The sequence below is a fragment of the Myotis daubentonii genome, chromosome 19, assembly GCF_963259705.1.
Source record: "Myotis daubentonii chromosome 19, mMyoDau2.1, whole genome shotgun sequence".
NCBI classification, from domain to species: domain Eukaryota; kingdom Metazoa; phylum Chordata; class Mammalia; order Chiroptera; family Vespertilionidae; genus Myotis; species Myotis daubentonii.
In genome coordinates this window covers 28,333,403-28,350,214 of record NC_081858.1, presented here as the reverse complement: position 1 = coordinate 28,350,214, position 16,812 = coordinate 28,333,403, and the positions used below count along the sequence as shown (strand labels likewise).

General features: G+C 64.7%; 1 protein-coding gene across 14 annotated transcripts in view; it reads left to right on the top strand.

The window, feature by feature from the left end:
* NCOR2 (nuclear receptor corepressor 2) overlaps positions 1 to 16,812 on the top strand; it is a 134,441-nt gene that overhangs the window by 27,886 nt on the left and 89,743 nt on the right. For all 14 annotated transcript variants that reach the window (XM_059676235.1, XM_059676239.1, XM_059676237.1 and 11 more), the window contains 2 exons: positions 9,986 to 10,168; positions 16,264 to 16,391. In XM_059676235.1, the coding sequence (XP_059532218.1) occupies positions 10,064 to 10,168; positions 16,264 to 16,391 (233 nt within the window). In that variant the 5' untranslated portion in view covers positions 9,986 to 10,063. The remainder of the gene's footprint in view (positions 1 to 9,985; positions 10,169 to 16,263; positions 16,392 to 16,812) is intronic.

The window sequence follows — 16,812 nt, the reverse complement described above, 5'->3', positions numbered from 1 at the left end:
AGCGTGAGCCGCCGTAGGTTTGCCCGGGGAAACCCAGGCCAACCTGTAGGGCCCTGCTCGGCCGGGGTCTGTGGTTGCCCGAAGGGGTGTGCACACGGGCTTGGATTTGAGTTAGATATTTTGAAAAGAGAAAAAAATATATTTACTGATTGATTTTCAGAGAGGAAAGGAGAGGGAGAGTGAGATAGAAATATCAGTGATGAGAGAGAATCATTGACTGGCTGCCTCCTGCATGCCCCGCCACTGGAGATGGAGCCCGCAACCCGGGCACGTGCCCTTGATCAGAATCGAACCCGGGACCCTTCAGTCCGCAGGCCGACGCTCTATCCACTGAGCACAGCGCCAGGGCTAAGTTAGCTACTTAAATCTCCAGCGATTTTTCTTTTCTTCCTTGTCGAGAGCCCCCCAATTTTATAGATGTGAAACCCCAGCCCCGAGAGTTAGAGGGGGCTGGGTCCCCAGATTCTGTCTGCGTTTGGTCCTGGGCCACGGTCCCCGTGGCTCCCCCAGCACAGGCCTGCTCCGTCCTGGCTTCCACCAGACCTGGGCCCGACACCCCGATCTGTCCTGTGTGGTCCGGGCCGGGCCGGCCGGCTCTCCCACGGAGGGTGGCAGCATGCTGTGTCTGTAAGTGACACCGGATGCTGGGCTGGTGGCTGGCTCGGGGCCTCCTCTCTCGGGCCAGCAGGAGCCGTGCGGAGTTCCCCTCACATCCATGCTGCCCACGTCAGCTGCTCGCCGTCCGATGGTCCCTACGCTTGGCCTGGGGGCCCTGGGAAAGGCTGTGCCCTCTTCCCGGGGCCCGGTGAGTGCCCTTGCTGTCCCCACATCCTCCTCAGTGGACAGGTCAGACAGGGACCCTTAGGATGGGACCTCCTTGTGCGGACAGTGGTGGCCACACTGCACTGAGTTAAAGTGCATAGAGCTGGCCCGGCCGGCGTGGCTCAGAGGTTGAGCATCGCCCCACGCACCAAGGGGTGGCCGGTTCGATTCCCGGTCAGGGCACATGCCTGGATTGCAGGCTCGATCCCCGGGGGGGGGGGAGGGGCGTGCAGGAGGCAGCTAGCTGACCAAGGATTCTCTCTCGTCATTGATGTTTCATCTCTCTCCCCCTCTCCCTTCTTCTCTCCCTGAAATCAATAAAAACTTTTTTTAAAAAAGTGCATGGACATCCTGGCCGGTTTGGCTCAGTGGATAGAGCGTTACCCCGTGAACTGAAGGGTCCCGGGCTTGAGTCCGGTCAAGGGCACATACCTTGGTTGCAGGTTCCCCGGCCAGGGCCCTGGTCCGGGTGCGTGCGGGAGGCAACCCATCGATGTGTCTCTCTCTCTTCCTTCCACTCTCTCTAAAAACCAATGGGCCGAAACCGGTTTGGCTCAGGGGATAGAGCGTCGGCCTGCGGACTGAAAGGTCCTAGGTTCGATTCCGGTCAAGGGCATGTACCTGGGTTGCGGGCACATCCCAAGTTAGGAGATGTGCAGGAGGCGGCTGATCGATGTTTCTCTCTCATCGATGTTTCTTACTCTCTATCTCTCTCCCTTCCTCTCTGTAAAAAATCAATAAAATATATTAAAAAAAAAAACCAATGGAAAAATATCCTCCCGGGAGGGTTAAGTAAATAATAACAAAGAAGTAAATAAATAAAAAGTGCATGGAGCTGAACTCACACACACACACATGCACATGCGCGCACACGCTGTGCGTACAACTGGTGAGATCTGAATAAGGTTGGTTTCCTGGTTACGCTGTTGACAGTGACTGTGTGTAGTTCTGTGGGGACGGTCCCGTTGGGGGAAGCTGGCTGCCGGGCACACGGGATCTCTCTGTGTTATTTTGAGCAGCTGCATGTGCGTCTACAGTGATGCAATAGAGAGACTGCGCCCGGGCGGGGAGGCCCGGCTGTCCTGGGTTCGAGAGCACACCTGCCCCTTGGTGGCTGTGTGAATTAGAGCCAGTGGCTTCGCCCCGCCAAGCCTCAGTGTCCACATCTGTGAAATGGGGAGAAGTGTGAAGTTACCGGGTTCACCGAGTCGATGCGTGCGGAGTGCGCGGAGAGGGGCCGGCGCGCTGAGCCTGTTATTGTCCCCGTGATGGGACCGCGCGGTGTGTCCGCGCTGCCTCGTTTCATCCCGCCTCAGCCACTGGGAGGGAGGGCGCTCAGGGGGCGGTTCTGGGGCTGGGCGACCTGGGGAGGCGGCTGGCCCTTCCTGAGCCTCAGTTCCCTCCCTTGCTCCTCCCTGTAGGCCAGGGAAGGAGTCAGGACAGGGGCGGGGCTCCGGGCCGGTGAGAACCAGGCAGCCTGGACCTCCTCCGCCCTCAGGGCTCACCACCTACCTCGCAGCCAGGCCCGTTGAGGCCCCCGTGCTGTCTGCGGGCTGAGCGCCCTCCTGTCTGGGCTCTCTGCCTCCTCGCTCTGCCCCCTGGGCTGCGGGTTTCCCTGCGGTTCCTGGGTGGGTGCTGGTTCCCCCAGACCCCGAAGGCGTGACCGGAGCGGGTGCCAGGGTGATGCTCAGCGCTGGAAGCCGAGTGTTCCCTTTCCTGCCCCTGCTCCAGGCCTCCCAGGGCAGAGGCTCAGCTGCAGGGGAGGCGGGATTGGCACCCGGGTCCAGGCAGGGCTGGTCTCCGGGAATCTGCGCAGCCCCTGGCCCAGGCTGAGAGCGCCCTGTTCGGTCCAGACCCGAGGCCGGCGGCGTGGACTCCTCCGGGGGCTCTGAGCTGGGAGGCGGGGGTGTGTGGGGGGTGCCCCTTCCTCCCAACGGGCATTTGCATGACAATGAGCCCTTTGTCGGGGTGCAGCCTCCTTCCCAGGCTAATCACCTCATTCCCGGCCTGTGAGGTCATAATGGGCCCTTTCTGCCAGGCCGGGCAGCTGTGTGGGCCGAAGGCAGGGCGATACGTGGAGAGGCGGCGTTTACCAGGGCCCGAGGCCCCCCGCACCCCTGGGGGGCGGGATTCGCTCCCCCTGACACAGGAACCCTGCGCCGAACCCCCGCCGGCCTCCGTGGGCCTGGGAGGCGGGGGTGAGTCCCTCGCTTCCTGCAGAGCCGGCGGGTGGCAGGGCCGCTCAGAGGCTGCGTTCAGCCCCCTCTGTCTTCTCATCGGCCTCGGGGAGATTCTGCCGGGGCCTCCCCCGGGGGGCGGGGGCGGCGGGGGGCCATGTCAGGAAAGGCCGTGGCCGGGATAGTGGCAGGATGGTGGCCCCCAAAACACGTCTGCACCTGTTGGTTCCCGGCTCCCGGCATGTGACCTGCGTGGGAGACTGGGTCTTTGCGATGCAGCTTGAGGTGAGGTCACCTGGCCGACCGGGGGCCAGTGACCTGACGCGAGACCAAGGGAAGACACAGGAAGGGACGGTCTTCGGTCCCCGGAAGACGGGCGGAGACGGGAGGGACGTGGCCAGGAGCTGGAGGAGGCAGGAGGGACCCTCCCCCGGGGCCTTCGAAGGGAGGGAGCGGCCCTGGCAGCGCCTCGATTTCAGACTTGGCCTTGGAGCAGCGAGAGGATACATTGCTATTGGCGGAACCTGGTGCTGATTGGCCAGCCCAGGGAGGCATCCTGGGCAACAGGCTCTCCTGGGGCAGCCCTGATAGGGGAACCACCACAGCGGCACAAGCCCAGCTGGGTGCTGTTGGCTAGCAAACCAGGGAGGCCTCCCTGGAGGAGGCGTGCGGCCTATTTATTTGTTTACAAATTTTAAAAATTGTCACCTGAGGATATTTTTTCCATTGATTTTTTTTTTACTTTTTAAAATATGTTTTTATTGATTTCAGAGTGGGAGAGAGAGAGAGAGAGAGAGAAACATCAATGATGACAGAATCATTGATTGATTGGCTGCCTCCTGCACGCCCCCTACTGGGGATGGAGACCAAAACCCCCGGCATGTGTCCTTGACCGGAATCGAACCCAGGACCCTTTAGTCTGCAGGCTGACACTCTGTCCACTGAGCCACACCAGCTAGGGCGCCATTGATCTTTAGAGAGAGTGGAAGGGTGGGAGAGAGAAACATTTATGTGAGAGAGAGAGGCACATTCACTGGTTGCCTTCTGCACACACCTGGTCCGGGACTGAGGGAGCTCAGGGGACATCGGCTCAGCCCGCTCGCCCCATGGGGTGGAGGCCAGCCGGGTCGGGGTCCTGCCCAGGCCCCTCTTTTCAGGGCCAGTGTGTGTCCTGCTCGGTGGGCGGTGCCACGGAGGAGTCCCTGGGCCAGTGGCCCCCGCTCCGGCCACCACTGCCTGCTGCCGCCTCTCCAGGGCTGTGGCCTTTGGAGCACATTCCCGCCTGGCCCGGGCCACCCCTCCGTGTCCTGCTCCCCCAGGCCTTGCCGGCCCTTCCTGTGGCTGCCCGCTGACCACACGTCGGGAGCCGCCGGTCACAGCGGGAGCCGCGGGCTGTGTCTGGGTGACTGAGTGGGTTGGGTCTACAGCCCGTGTTTTTAAAATAAAAAGTGGGAATCCAGCAACGACTCCCCATCCGACTTTCTTCTCCCGAAGGAATTGGACACGGGGGTCCCCTGAGCAGCGGTCACCTGCTCCCTGTGCCCGTCGCCCGCCCCACCGGCCCCTCCTCGGGGCCCAGACTTACCCCAGTGGGGTCATCGTATCTGCAGCCCCCCCTCCTCCTGCCCTGGGTCCGGGTTCATCTTGCCCCCTCCCCCCTCAAATAATCACACCCTCCCTGCTGCCAGCCCTGGGCACCTAAGCCGTGTCCCTGTCCCACTCCTGGCCGCAAGGGGGAGGATCTTGGGGTTCGTGCCCACCCCATCATCAGTGACCAGAGGCGCCCTGGGGGTAATGAGCCCTCTGCACCCACATTCCAGCCCTGGACCAGCTGCTCAGAGGGCCCTCCCCCTCGGCCGGGCCTCTCGTGGAAACAGGCCAGGCCTGTGGGAGGTGGGCCGCGCTCGGGCTGTTGGTTTGCGGGGGGTCGGGAGGGGGGGTGGCCGGGAGGGCCGGGTTGGGTGGGTGGGCTCCAGCCGGGATGCGGCCGCGGGCGATGCTGTCCTCCCAGCAGAAAATTTGTCCTTGTTCACATGTGGTGGGGACGCCCCCTGAGAGCTGCCCTGGGATTCTTGGGGCGACCCCAGACATTCCTCGGAAGGCTGTTCTCGCGGGCCTGCGTGCGTGGGGGAGGGGTGGGGCCGGCATTTCCGGCAGCTGCACAGCTGTGGACACGGTGGCCAGATGTTGGTGCAGGGAGGTCTGCGGGAGCCTGGGGCCGCCCGCCTCCCCCCTGGGGTCTCAGCGGGAGGCGGGAGGGATGGGGTGGAGGCTGCAGGCGGAGAGAGGGGGCGGCTTAGGGCCTGGCCTGGAGCTGCAGGGTCCGGGGCCGTGAGAAGGGGCAGAGATGGTCACATCTGCCCCTCCCTGCGTCCTGGCCGCCCCGGGTGGAGGGGCCGTAAGGGCCTGCGGTGTGTGAGGTGGGCCAGAGGCGAACGAGGCCTTGACTGGGAGGGGCTGCTGAGGGCCGGGACCCTGAGTGGCAGCCTGGGCAACAGGCTTTCCTGGGGCAGCCCTGGTAGAGGGAGGCACCACAGCAACACAGGTCCAGCTGGATGCTGTTGGCCAGCCAACCAGGGAGGCCTGCCTGGAGGAGGCGTGTGGCATGCTTTATTTTTATTTATTTATTATACAAATTTTAAAAAAAATTCTCACCTGAGGGTACTTTTTCCATTGATCTTGAGAGAGAAGGGGGGGGGGTAGGGAGAAGGGGGAGAGAAAGAGGGAGAGAGAAATATTGATGCGAGAGAGACACATCCACTGGTAGCCTCCTCCTGCATGCACCTAGACCAGGGCCGGAGACGGAACCCGAGACCCTTTGGTCCGAGGGCCGACACCCTAACCGCTGAGCAAAACGGCCAGGGCTGGTGTATTTCATTTCATTGTTATTCTTTAAATTGTGGCAAAATACACGTAACGAGAGAGAGGCCATCACGGCCTGTTTGAAGGGCCCCGTTCAGTGGTCGGTGCACCATCCCCACGTCCTCTCCAGAACGCCTTCATCTCGCAAACCTGAGACTCAGCTGCCCCCCCTGCCCCCCCTCCCGGGAGCCTCCCTTCCACTGTGACCCCGACCCCCCGGGTGCCTGGCCCTGTGACCCCGACCTCCGGGTGGGGCCCTGTGACCCCGACCCCCCGGGTGCCTGGCCCTGTGACCCCGACCTCCGGGTGGGGCCCTGTGACCCCGACCCCCCGGGTGGGGCCCTGTGACCCCGACCCCCGGGTGCCTGGTCCTGTGACCCCGACCCCCCGGGTGGGGCCCTGTGACCCCGACCCCCCGGGTGCCTGGCCCTGTGACCCCGACCTCCGGGTGGGGCCCTGTGACCCCGACCCCCGGGTGCCTGGTCCTGTGACCCCGACCCCCCGGGTGCCTGGCCCTGTGACCCCGACCCCCGGGTGCCTGGCCCTGTGACCCCGACCCCCCGGGTGGGGCCCTGTGACCCCGACCCCCCGGGTGCCTGGCCCTGTGACCCCGACCTCCGGGTGGGGCCCTGTGACCCCGACCCCCCGGGTGGGGCCCTGTGACCCCGACCCCCGGGTGGGGCCCTGTGACCCCGACCTCCGGGTGGGGCCCTGTGACCCCGACCCCCGGGTGGGGCCCTGTGACCCCGACCCCCGGGTGGGGCCCTGTGACCCCGACCCCCGGGTGGGGCCCTGTGACCCCGACCCCCGGGTGGGGCCCTGTGACCCCGACCTCCGGGTGGGGCCCTGTGACCCCGACCCCCGGGTGGGGCCCTGTGACCCCGACCCCCGGGTGGGGCCCTGTGACCCCGACCCCCGGGTGGGGCCCTGTGACCCCGACCTCCGGGTGGGGCCCTGTGACCCCGACCCCCCGGGTGCCTGGTCCTGTGACCCCGACCCCCGGGTGCCTGGTCCTGTGACCCTGACCCCCGGGTGCCTGGCCCTGTGACCCCGACCCCCCGGGTGCCTGGCCCTGTGACCCCGACCCCCCGGGTGGGGCCTCGTGTGAGTGGGACCCCAGAGTGTTTGCCCTTCGCGTCTGGCTGCTCTCACTCGGCGGGACCCCAGAGCCGTGAGCTGCGGCCCTTTCCGCTGGGGGGGGGGGTGGCTTCCCTGCCGTCCAGGCAGCGGGGTGGACGGGCCGGAGACCCCAGCCGGTCCTCCTTGAGAAACCCAGCGTCCGGGGCTGGGGAGGCGGCCGCTGTGTTCCCAGCCCGGGGCCGGGGGTCGAGCGGTTTGCCAGGTCACATGCTGGCGCCCGGTCCCACCCGCCACCACCCGGACACCAGCTTCTTCTCCGGGCCCTGACCCTCCGCAGGGAAAGCTGCCCCGAGGGGACCAGAGGGCGGAGCTGGGCTCGTGGGAACCACGTCCCTCCCGGGCGCCTGGGGACGAAGCCGGCGGTGCTTGCGGGAGGCCCGGGGGTCCCTCGAACCCTGTGTGTGTGTGGGGGGCTGCTCACGGCTGCGGCTTCTCGCTCCCTCTCTTCCCTTTAACATTAAATGGGGAGGCCGTGGAGGAGGAAGTGATTTTGAGCAGATCCCCGAGGGGGGGGGGCAGGCCCGGCCGCCTTGGTGGCCGTCCAGCGGACACAAAGGGACCGATGAGACAGAACAGCCACAGGCCTCCTCCGGCTCCCAGTCCCTCCCCCTTCTCGCCTCGAGCCCGGGCCGCGGTTCTCAGGATGGACCAGCCTGGCCGCTGCTGGCCGTGTGATCTCGGCACGTGCGTCCCCCCAGAGCCTGGGTTCCCTGGTCTGTGGAAGGGACGCGCATGCTCTGCGAGGGTCATGGAGCCCCCCCCCCCCCCCGCCCTGTGCGGGGCCCGTGGCTGAGGAGCCTGGAGGGGGGGTGCGAGGCAGAATTGGGTGCTGGTCATCCCAGGGGCAGAGGCTGCAGGGATGTGGCCGCAAGTCATGGGCCACTGGGGCCCCCGGGAGCCGGAAGAGGGCGCGCGTGGGGCCTGCTGACACCCTGGTTTTGGGGTTCTGGCCTCCAGAACGGTGAGAATACATCTCTCAGGCCCCCCGTGTGTGCTGTGTACGGCACCGGAGGGAACGGGTGCACCTACTGTGCGCCAGGCCCCGGGCCTCTCGTGGGGGAGTGGGTGGTCAGTCGACAGGAACGGGGTCTAGATGCTGGAGAGACAGGTGAGGGAGGCCGACGGGTCGCTGGCCGCCGGCTCCCCGCGCATCCGGGGTCCCTGGCCTGTGCCGGGCTGGCCGGGGGGTGGGGGTTGCGGGAGACGTGGCTTCTCCGAGCACCTGGGGGGCTCCGTCCCGCTGGGCGCCCCGTGGGCTTCGCGCCTGCCTGGCGGCGATTGAGTTCTGAGCCTCCCGCACTTGCCACGGGGCAGCTCACCTTCCACCTTCCTGCGTGCGGGTCGGGGCTGCAGGCTACAGGCGCGTTTCAGCAGTTCTGGCCCCTCTGCCCTGCACCCCCCGCCCCCCTGCCCTGCACCCCCCGCCCCCACTCAGCTCTGCCCCCCGCTGGTGGGCATCCTCCTCTCTCGCCGGCTCCCACCAGGCGGTGGCGCGCAGCGGAGCGCGCCTGTTCCTAGTTCCTCCAGCAGGAGGCGCAAGATAGACTCGTGGCCCTGGGGGGGGAGGGGGAACAGGACGCTGATTGGCCAGGCCCGGGTCACGTGACCATTTCTGGCGCTGGGAGGAAAGATGGTGCAGGTGGGAGTGGGGTGCCCTCAGGGCCGCTGGGGTGGGGGTGGGGGTGGGGGGCGATTGCGTCCCTCCTCCGACCACCGGGACCTCCGTCTTCCCCCCCAGTATCCGCCCTCACTAGACCCCCCGGGGGCAGACCACCCCCTGCGGACAGCGGGAGGGCGGGCGAAGAGGGGCATCCCTGCCGGGAGCTGGGGGGTGGTCTGCCCACCTGGTCACGTGACCGCGAGCTCGGCCTCTCCGTCGCGTGGAACATCCGGTGCGGGTGCGGGTGCGGGTGCGGGTCCCGGTCCCTGTGCCTCTTGCGTTTCCCTGGGCTCTGGGTGTGGGAGCCGGTGTGGGTGGGGGACCCCGAGTGGCTGCGTGTGGAGGGGGCCTGAGCGTGGGCAGGGGGAGTGGACGCGCTGGCAGACCAGGGCCCAGGGAGGGTGGGGGACCCTGGAGATTTCTGGGTGCAAGCGGCTTCCGTCGAGGATTCCCTTGCTTTCTTTTTAAAAAAATAAATTTAATTGAGGGAGAGAGAGAGAAACATCAATGATGAGAGAATCATGGATCGGCTGCCTCCTGCACGTCCCCCACTGGGGATGAGCCCCCAACCTGGGCCTGTGCCCTGACCGGAATCGAACTGTGACCTCCAGGTTCATAGGTCAACGCTCAACCACTGAGCCACACCGGCCGGGCTCCCGGCAGCTGTTCCTTGAGGTTCTCCCGGCGTGGACGGGGGTCTCTCTCTTTCCCGGAGCGTCTGGGGGCCCAGGTGGCTCTCCCCGTGTCCCCGTGTCCCCGTGTCCCCGTGTGGCCCGCGCTGCCCCAGTGTCCTGCTCCCAGCTGAGCCTGGGCCAACCTCCTGTGTGTCCTGCTCCCACGTCATAGTGTCACCCTCCCCAGAGGTCACCCGGAGGCCAGCAGGCCCGGCCTTGCCTGGGGTCACTGGTCTGCACCTGCCCTAGCAGACAGTGTCCACCATGCCCCCCCGCCAGGCCTCTCGGGCCGGGCCCTCCCTGCTTTCCATGAGCTGCCGTTGCTTTCGGAGAACTGGGCCCCGGAGGTCGGGAGGGCTAAGGGGGCTTGGGGGCCATCGGAGGTGGTGGGGGCAGTGCCCACGTGGTGGGTCCTGCGCCTGCTGAGTGGGGGCCTTGGTGTGGCCTGCGGGGCAGCTGCTGGCCCAGCCTGTGGCTCCAGGCTCCTCCAGGGCCGAGTGGGCAGGGAGGCAGAGGGGGGTGGTGGGGGGGGAAGGGGAGGGAAAGAGGGGGAGGAGGGTGGAGTGGGGGGCCTGCCTGCCCCTACCGGCCCAGAGGACGGGAGGTCGGGGCTGCGTGGCTGACCCCGCTTCGTTCCCGGTTTCCCGCAGGCGCCTGTGACGGGGCCGCCCGCCCGCAGATGAGGAGGACTGGCCGCTGAGAGGGAGCTCGTCTGGACGGCCAGCGCCATGTCGGGGTCCACGCAGCCCGTGGCGCAGACGTGGAGGGCCACCGAGCCCCGCTACCCGCCCCACGGCATCTCCTACCCCGTGCAGATCGCCCGCTCCCACACGGTAAGGGCCACCGGGCCACCTTGGGGACATGCGTCGGCCACCGGGTTCCGCCCCAGTCCTTTCTCTCCTGGCGCTCAGGGCTGGGGTGGCTCACGGTGCCCCAGGGGGAGGTGGCGCCTCGGCAGTGACCACTGCGGCCTTCCCAGGCCTTGGGCACCTGGTACAACGAGCTCCCTCCCACTTTATTTTTAGAAAACTTTTTAAAATACATATTTTTTATTGATTTCAGAGAGGAGGAGAGAGAGAAGGAGAGAAATATCAATGATGAGAGAGAATCATGGCTCCGCTGCCTCCTGCACGCCCCCCTACTGGGGATGGAGCCCGCAACCTGGGCACGTGCCCTTGATCGGAATCGAACCCGGGACCCTTCAGTCCGCAGGCCGACGCTCTCTCTGCTGAGCCAGACGGCCGGGGCTTGCTTCCACTCTAAAGCTGGGAGGATGGAGACCGGGGCCGCTGAGCTGGCGGCTGCCTCTCAGGGTCCGCAGTGGAGTTTGCACGCGCACATGGAGTGCCTGCTGTCTACACTCCCCTCTCAGCCCGGCCTCATCCGGGCCCTGGTTGATGCCTCCTTCCTTGCTGAGCTCACACCCCCTCCCACCTCTTCCCCACGGGCCAGCCTCAGGGACTCCTCCCTTCCCCGTGGCTCCTGCCCCCCCGCTGCCCCTCCTGCCCTTTGCCCTGGCTGGGCCCTCTCCAGGCACTGGGGTCACCAGCTGACCCAGACACCTCCTCCTCACTCCTCACCTGCTGGGCCGGCTGTGACGCAGGAAGTGGCTGGACAGGACCCAGCGGTCACCAGCCAGGAGGCCGAGGCCAGGGGTGAGGTGTCACCATGGGGTCAGGTCATCGGCTGTCACTGAAAAGGAGGAGCAGGAGCCCTGGGCATTGGGTCGGGGGGCGGGGGAGTGGTCTGGCTCTCCTGGCGCGTGGTCTGAGCTGGAGACACGGTTCTTTGGGGGGTGGGAGGGGCGTGCTGGGTCTGCAACCTGAGGCTCCCTCATCGCTGGCCGCCCTGGCCCCCCACCCCTCCCGCCAGCTCATTCTGCAGGCGGGCAAGGTTGGGGAGATGCCCCCCTTTTCTGACAGAGGGTGGAGGAAAGGGGAAATCGAGGCACAGAAGGACAGGTGCCCCGTGCCAGAGCCAGCTGGGGACCGAGGGTCCTGGCTGCGGGGTCAGTGGCCGAGACAGGTCTGCTGGGATGCGGGGACAGGGCGGGGACCCAGGGACCTGCGACCTTCCTGGGACGCAGCTCACTCCCCCCCAGGCTCCGGGCAGGCTTGCCTTCGGGTGGGGGGCACCGTAGGCCCAGCGCCTCTGCCATGGCGCCGGGGGCACAGGGCGGCATTGAGAGCCAGGCCCCACTGGAGCCTGAAGAACCCCCGGAGCTGGCAGTGAATCCCGTTCCTCCCACCCTGCCGGGTGACATCGGGCTGCTCGCTTCACCCCGCCGGGCAGCCTCGGCTTTCCCGTCTGTGATATGGGCGTGTGGGTCTGAGCGGGTGCGTGGGTGGTGAGTGCAGGGGGCAGGACGCCACGGAGGGCCTGTTCTCAGGACGTGGGGCCCTGCAGTTGCTTGGAGCCCCAGCAGGAGGCGGGATCTGCCCCCTCTGCTGGCCGGGCTCTGGTCCGTGTCACCTGCAGGCCCCCGGGGTGATGTGTCAGCACAGGGAGAAGCTGGGTCCTGGGTGCACGTGCCCAGGGGTCAGGATCACAGGCCGTGGAGAGCCTGTTCCCTGGGGCCAGCCCAGGCTCCCTGCCGGCCTCTCTGGCTCTGACCTGACCCTAACCCTGACCCTTGTCATGGACCTGGGAGCCTGCCTTGGGGCTCTCTCTGGCCCAGCCCAATTCTGCCATCCTCTCCCGCCCCCCGGCCCCCCAGGGCCCCCCAAGCTCTCCTGAGCTCCAGCAGCCCCTGTGCTGAGTGAATGTGTTCACGTCACAAGACCCCGTGTCTGAATCCCAGTGCTGCCCCTGCTGCTGTGTGGCCTGGGGCAAGTACCTTGCCCTCTCTGTGCCTCCGTGTGGAAGGGCGGTGTAGACTCAGAGTGCGGGCTCTGGAGCCAGACTGCTTGCAGTCACGTCCTGCCTCGGTGATGCTCTAGCTGTGACACTTTGGACACGAGTCCTTACCCCCCCCCCCCGCATCCCCCCCCCCCCGTGCCTCAGTTTCCCCCTCGGTTGACGAAGGGTCTTTGTAAGATGGTGAGGATCAAGCCAGTTGACGTGTGCGGGGGCCCTCGCAGCCGTTAGGACATTTCGCTCCGGACACACGGGGCCCTTGGTCTGGAGGAGGGGTGGCCGACCTCCTCTGTAGCTAGCCCAGGCCTCTCGGGCCACGCATCTCTGTCACGGCGACTCGGCGCTGCTCCCGCTGACTTGTGAAAGCAGCTCAGCCGGACGTAAGGCCGTAGCCGTGGCCGTGGCCGTGGCCGAGAGTCAGTGACACGTGACCAAGCAGCTGGGCCTGGCTCTGGGCTCGGGTGGCTGCCTCCTGCCCGAGATCAGTGCTCATCAGACTCTGGGAAACGCCTGTCCGTTTCGTTTCCAGTCGGTCACAGACCTGTACATGGACGGTCATGGGCTCCGGGGCCTGCCTGGGCCAGAGGGGTGCCTGCACGCGTGTGGGGGAGCAGGTGGGGTGCTTGGCCTGGATCCTCCTGCTCCTGCTTGGGGATGGCTCCTGAGGGATGGTTTGGCTCCCACAGCTGGCCTCTCGGGAGCTGCCATGCTGGGAGCATTGTCCATCCATCCATTCATTCACCCATCCCTTCATCCATCCATCCATCCATACATACATCCATCCATCCATCCTTCCATCCATCCATCCATCCCTTCATCCATCCATCCATCCATCCATCCATCCATCCATCCATCCATCCCTTCATCCATCCATCCATCCCTTCATTCATTCATCCATCCATCCATCCATCCATCCCTTCATTCATTCAGCAGACCCTTCCCAGGCATCTCATGTGCACGTAGCTGGGAACACACAGAAGCATCCCAGGCTCAGGGCGCCGATGTGCTTGTGGGGCAAGCGTGTCAAACTCACAGGCTGACACGGGCCACACGAACAAGGTTGACGTGGATGTGGCCGCAAAATAACAAAAGCTTCCATCGTCGTAGAAACGGAGGCTGGTTCCGATAGAGACATGCTGAATGCAAAGGGCTGAAATAAATGAGTCATCGTTCACATAAAATAATAGAACATTTTAATAAAATTACTATTTTTTCTTGAACGTTAACTTACCAGACACTGAGTAACTGCACAAATTAATAAGCGTAACGCAAATAAACCTACTTTTCTCGTTCTCCAAAAGCAAAATATTTCCTGTCGTGCACACCAAACAAGTGGGTCCAAGACTAAAGACGTGGCCATCGGCTGCTAAAACATTTGCTGCTGGTGTTAGTGGAGATAATGGTGCGCCTGCGCGGAAGGCTTGTAAGGGAAATGAATGCAACACGATTAATCAGCGAATGTTGTAGTTCGCTATTAATAATTATGTATGACAGGATAGTGTAAAAATCAAGTGACGAAACTTTTATTAAAGCGTTTTGTACTTACCGTTATATTGGCTGGGCCGCAAAAATATTTGCTGTGGGCCGCCTGTGGCCTGTAGGCCGCGAGTTTGACATGCTTGTTGTAGGAGATCGATGAATGGGGGGGTGGGGGGAATGGCTGAGGTGTGGGGGGCTCCTGATTGAAGTTGGGGGTCCGGGGAAGGAGTTCTTAGGGAGAAGCTGACATTGCACTTGAAACCTGGAGGAGGCTCCGGCCAGGCCTGCGGGAATCACTAAGGAGTGTTGCGGGCGGGGGGACCTGCGTGTGCAGAGTCCCCGGGGCTGGAGGGTGGGGGCTGTCTTGACTGGAGCCCCCGTCACTCCAGGAGGGATCCTTGAGTCCAGGGTCCGGGAAAGGCCCGAATTCTCGCTTTTCCTACCTTTGCCACCTCCAGTTAATTTCCTCAGCCCTTCTCCTACCCCAGCTACGAGAAAGCCCCTCTTCCCAGCTCAGCCTCCCTCCTCGCTGTGTGACCCAGGAAGGTCACTTCCCTCTCCGCGCCTTAGATTTCTCATGTGCGTGGGGGGCTCTGGGGTCGCCGTGGGGATGAAAGTCTGTAAATGGTGCTGAGCGTTTGTGGCAGGCGCGCACAGTAGGCAGTTTGGGAACATCGGTCATGATTGTCAGTGTCATTACCATTTTGTTATCACTCAGGGAGGCCGCCCGCCTGCCCGCCTGGTGGTGTCAGGCTCACTGACCACAGGGAGGCCCACTTTGGGTCCGACCTTCTTGGGGGTCTCCCCAGTTCTCGCCTTCCTGGAGAGCTTCCAGGTGCCCTTGCGGGGGGGCGGGGGGGGCGGGGTCCCCTGGGCTCAGCCCTGGAGACTGGCTTAAAGCCTGGGGTGCAGACAGGGCAGCAGTGGTCCCTCGGGTGCTTCTGAGAGGGACTTTGCTGGCTCCTGGCCTGGGAAACGGAGGCCCGGGAGCTGGGGCGGTGGGCTCCCCGCCCCCACTGCAGGGCCCCGCGCGCCTCCTCCCGCCTCGTTGGCAGCGGTTGGCAGCGGTAGGCACCGTGGTGCCTGGGCCCCTCCCGAGGGATGGGCTGTCTGCCTCTCACCGCTTTGCTCATTTTGCTTTTGTGCGAACGATGCGAACGAGCCGGTGGGAGAAACTTCCTCCTGGCAGCCGCGCACGACTGGCTGATTGCTTCTCACACCTCTGTACGTACGTATGCGTGTGTGTGTGTGTGTGTGTGTGTGTGTGTGTGTGTGAGAGAGAGAGAGAGAGAGAGAGAGAGAGAGAGAGAGCTGTGCCTGGCAGCCTTGCCAGAGTGATCCGGGGGCCTCCCCTCCCCCGCCCCCCTCCCTCCCTGGGCCCTTTCTCTTCCTCCTCCCCCGCCCCTGCGTTGGCCAGAGTCTGCGAACACCTGGTGCCCTGTGCTGGACGTCCTGCAGGGGTGGGGCCGGAGCCTTCTCTGCCCCCTGGGAGCTGCCCTCAGCCGGGGGGCACCCTGGGAAGGGAAGGGGACGAGGTAAGAGGCACAGAGGCCTCCTTCCATCCGCTCGGTCACCTGTTTCAGAGCCGGGGAGGCTGAGGCTCAGGGGTTTGAGCGAGGCCCTGCCGCTTCGTTTCCGCATTGGGCTGCCCCTGCCCCCGACGGCCCTTCCCCACGCTTCCAACCCCAGGGTGACGGGGCCCCGCGGACCCCACTTCTCAAGGCCTCCCAGTCTCCTAACACGCGTGTTTTGGAGGGTCTGACACACACACGCGTTCTCAGCAAACCTCCCTGGGTCGTCTGACTCTCTTTGCACAAACGCTTGCTTTAATGAATAAGCCAGAGAGCAGAAGCAGGCCTGGATTTTTTTTTTTTATGGAAAATCGGGAGAATTGAGAAAGGTGCCAAGAAGGAAAAATCACTGACTCTCCCACTGTGCTCTAAGCCGTGCCCGTGTCAGACATCACTAATGGATTGGACCCCCCCCCCATCCATGAGCGGTCCAGGCAGACAGAACCAGTCGATCGGGAGGGGTCCACTCGGGAAGCCTGTCCCCTCTCCCCGTGGGAGGTTCGTGTCTCTGTCTGTGCTTTTAAACACTGACCATCGGCTGCATCTGATCTGTTACTACCTCGTTTTTCCTGGATGATGACGGACCGTGAACGGCGTGTTACTGAAGTAGCAGGGTTTTGCCGGAATTCTACCTTTTTCTGACTTGGATCTTTGCTTACATACGTGACACACGTGTGTGAGTTTTCCCTGCGGTTCGGAGCCTGGTCTGTGAGCCTCACAGACCCTCCCTCCCTGCCTTACGTGGACCCCGTGCCCCATGCTCACTTAGTGTCCAAGGGCAACCCCAGGCCATACCCCCCGCCCCCCTACCCCCCCCCCCCCCCCCGTCCCCTGCCAACACGCAGGCTCTGTTGTCTGTCTGGAGAGCGGGCAGAGTCGCAGCGCCCGCCCAGAGCGCGAGTTGGCTGGAGGTGCCCCTTCTCCTTGGCGACCGGCCCCGGGAATGCCCTGGCCACGCCGGGCCCGAGGGCCGGGCGAGGATGTGGGGCCGGGCGCTCACTCCCTCTGTCCTCTCGCCGCAGGACGTGGGGCTGCTCGAGTACCAGCACCACCCCCGTGACTACGCCGCGCACCTGTCGCCCGGCTCCATCATCCAGCCCCAGAGGAGGAGGCCGTCCCTGCTGTCCGAGTTCCAGCCCGGGAACGAGAGGTGAGGAGGGGCCCGCGCCTGCTGGAGCCGCGGACCCATTTCTCAGGTGGGGAAGTGGAGGCCTGGGGAGGAGCAGGCGCGCACGGTCGGGCCAGCTTCCTCCTCTGCACAGCGGGAGTGCTGTGATCGGCTGGTGATGTCTGCCCGGGGTGGGTGACGTGCAGGTGGCACCATGCGTGTGATTGTCAGTGTTAGAGTCACGGTGCTTTCCCGACTGCCCACGAGTCACCTGGGATCTTGGTTAACTGCAGAGTGTGACTCAGCAGGTCTGGTTGGGACTCAAGATTCTGCATTTGTCACCAGCTTGGCGGGGGGGGGGGGGGGTAGGGAGGGAGGGACTGACGTTCTGGTCCCCGGGCCACACTCGGGAGCGAAGGTGTGTGGGTCCGGGTCCACTCTCCCTGCAAACGGTAGTCCGTGC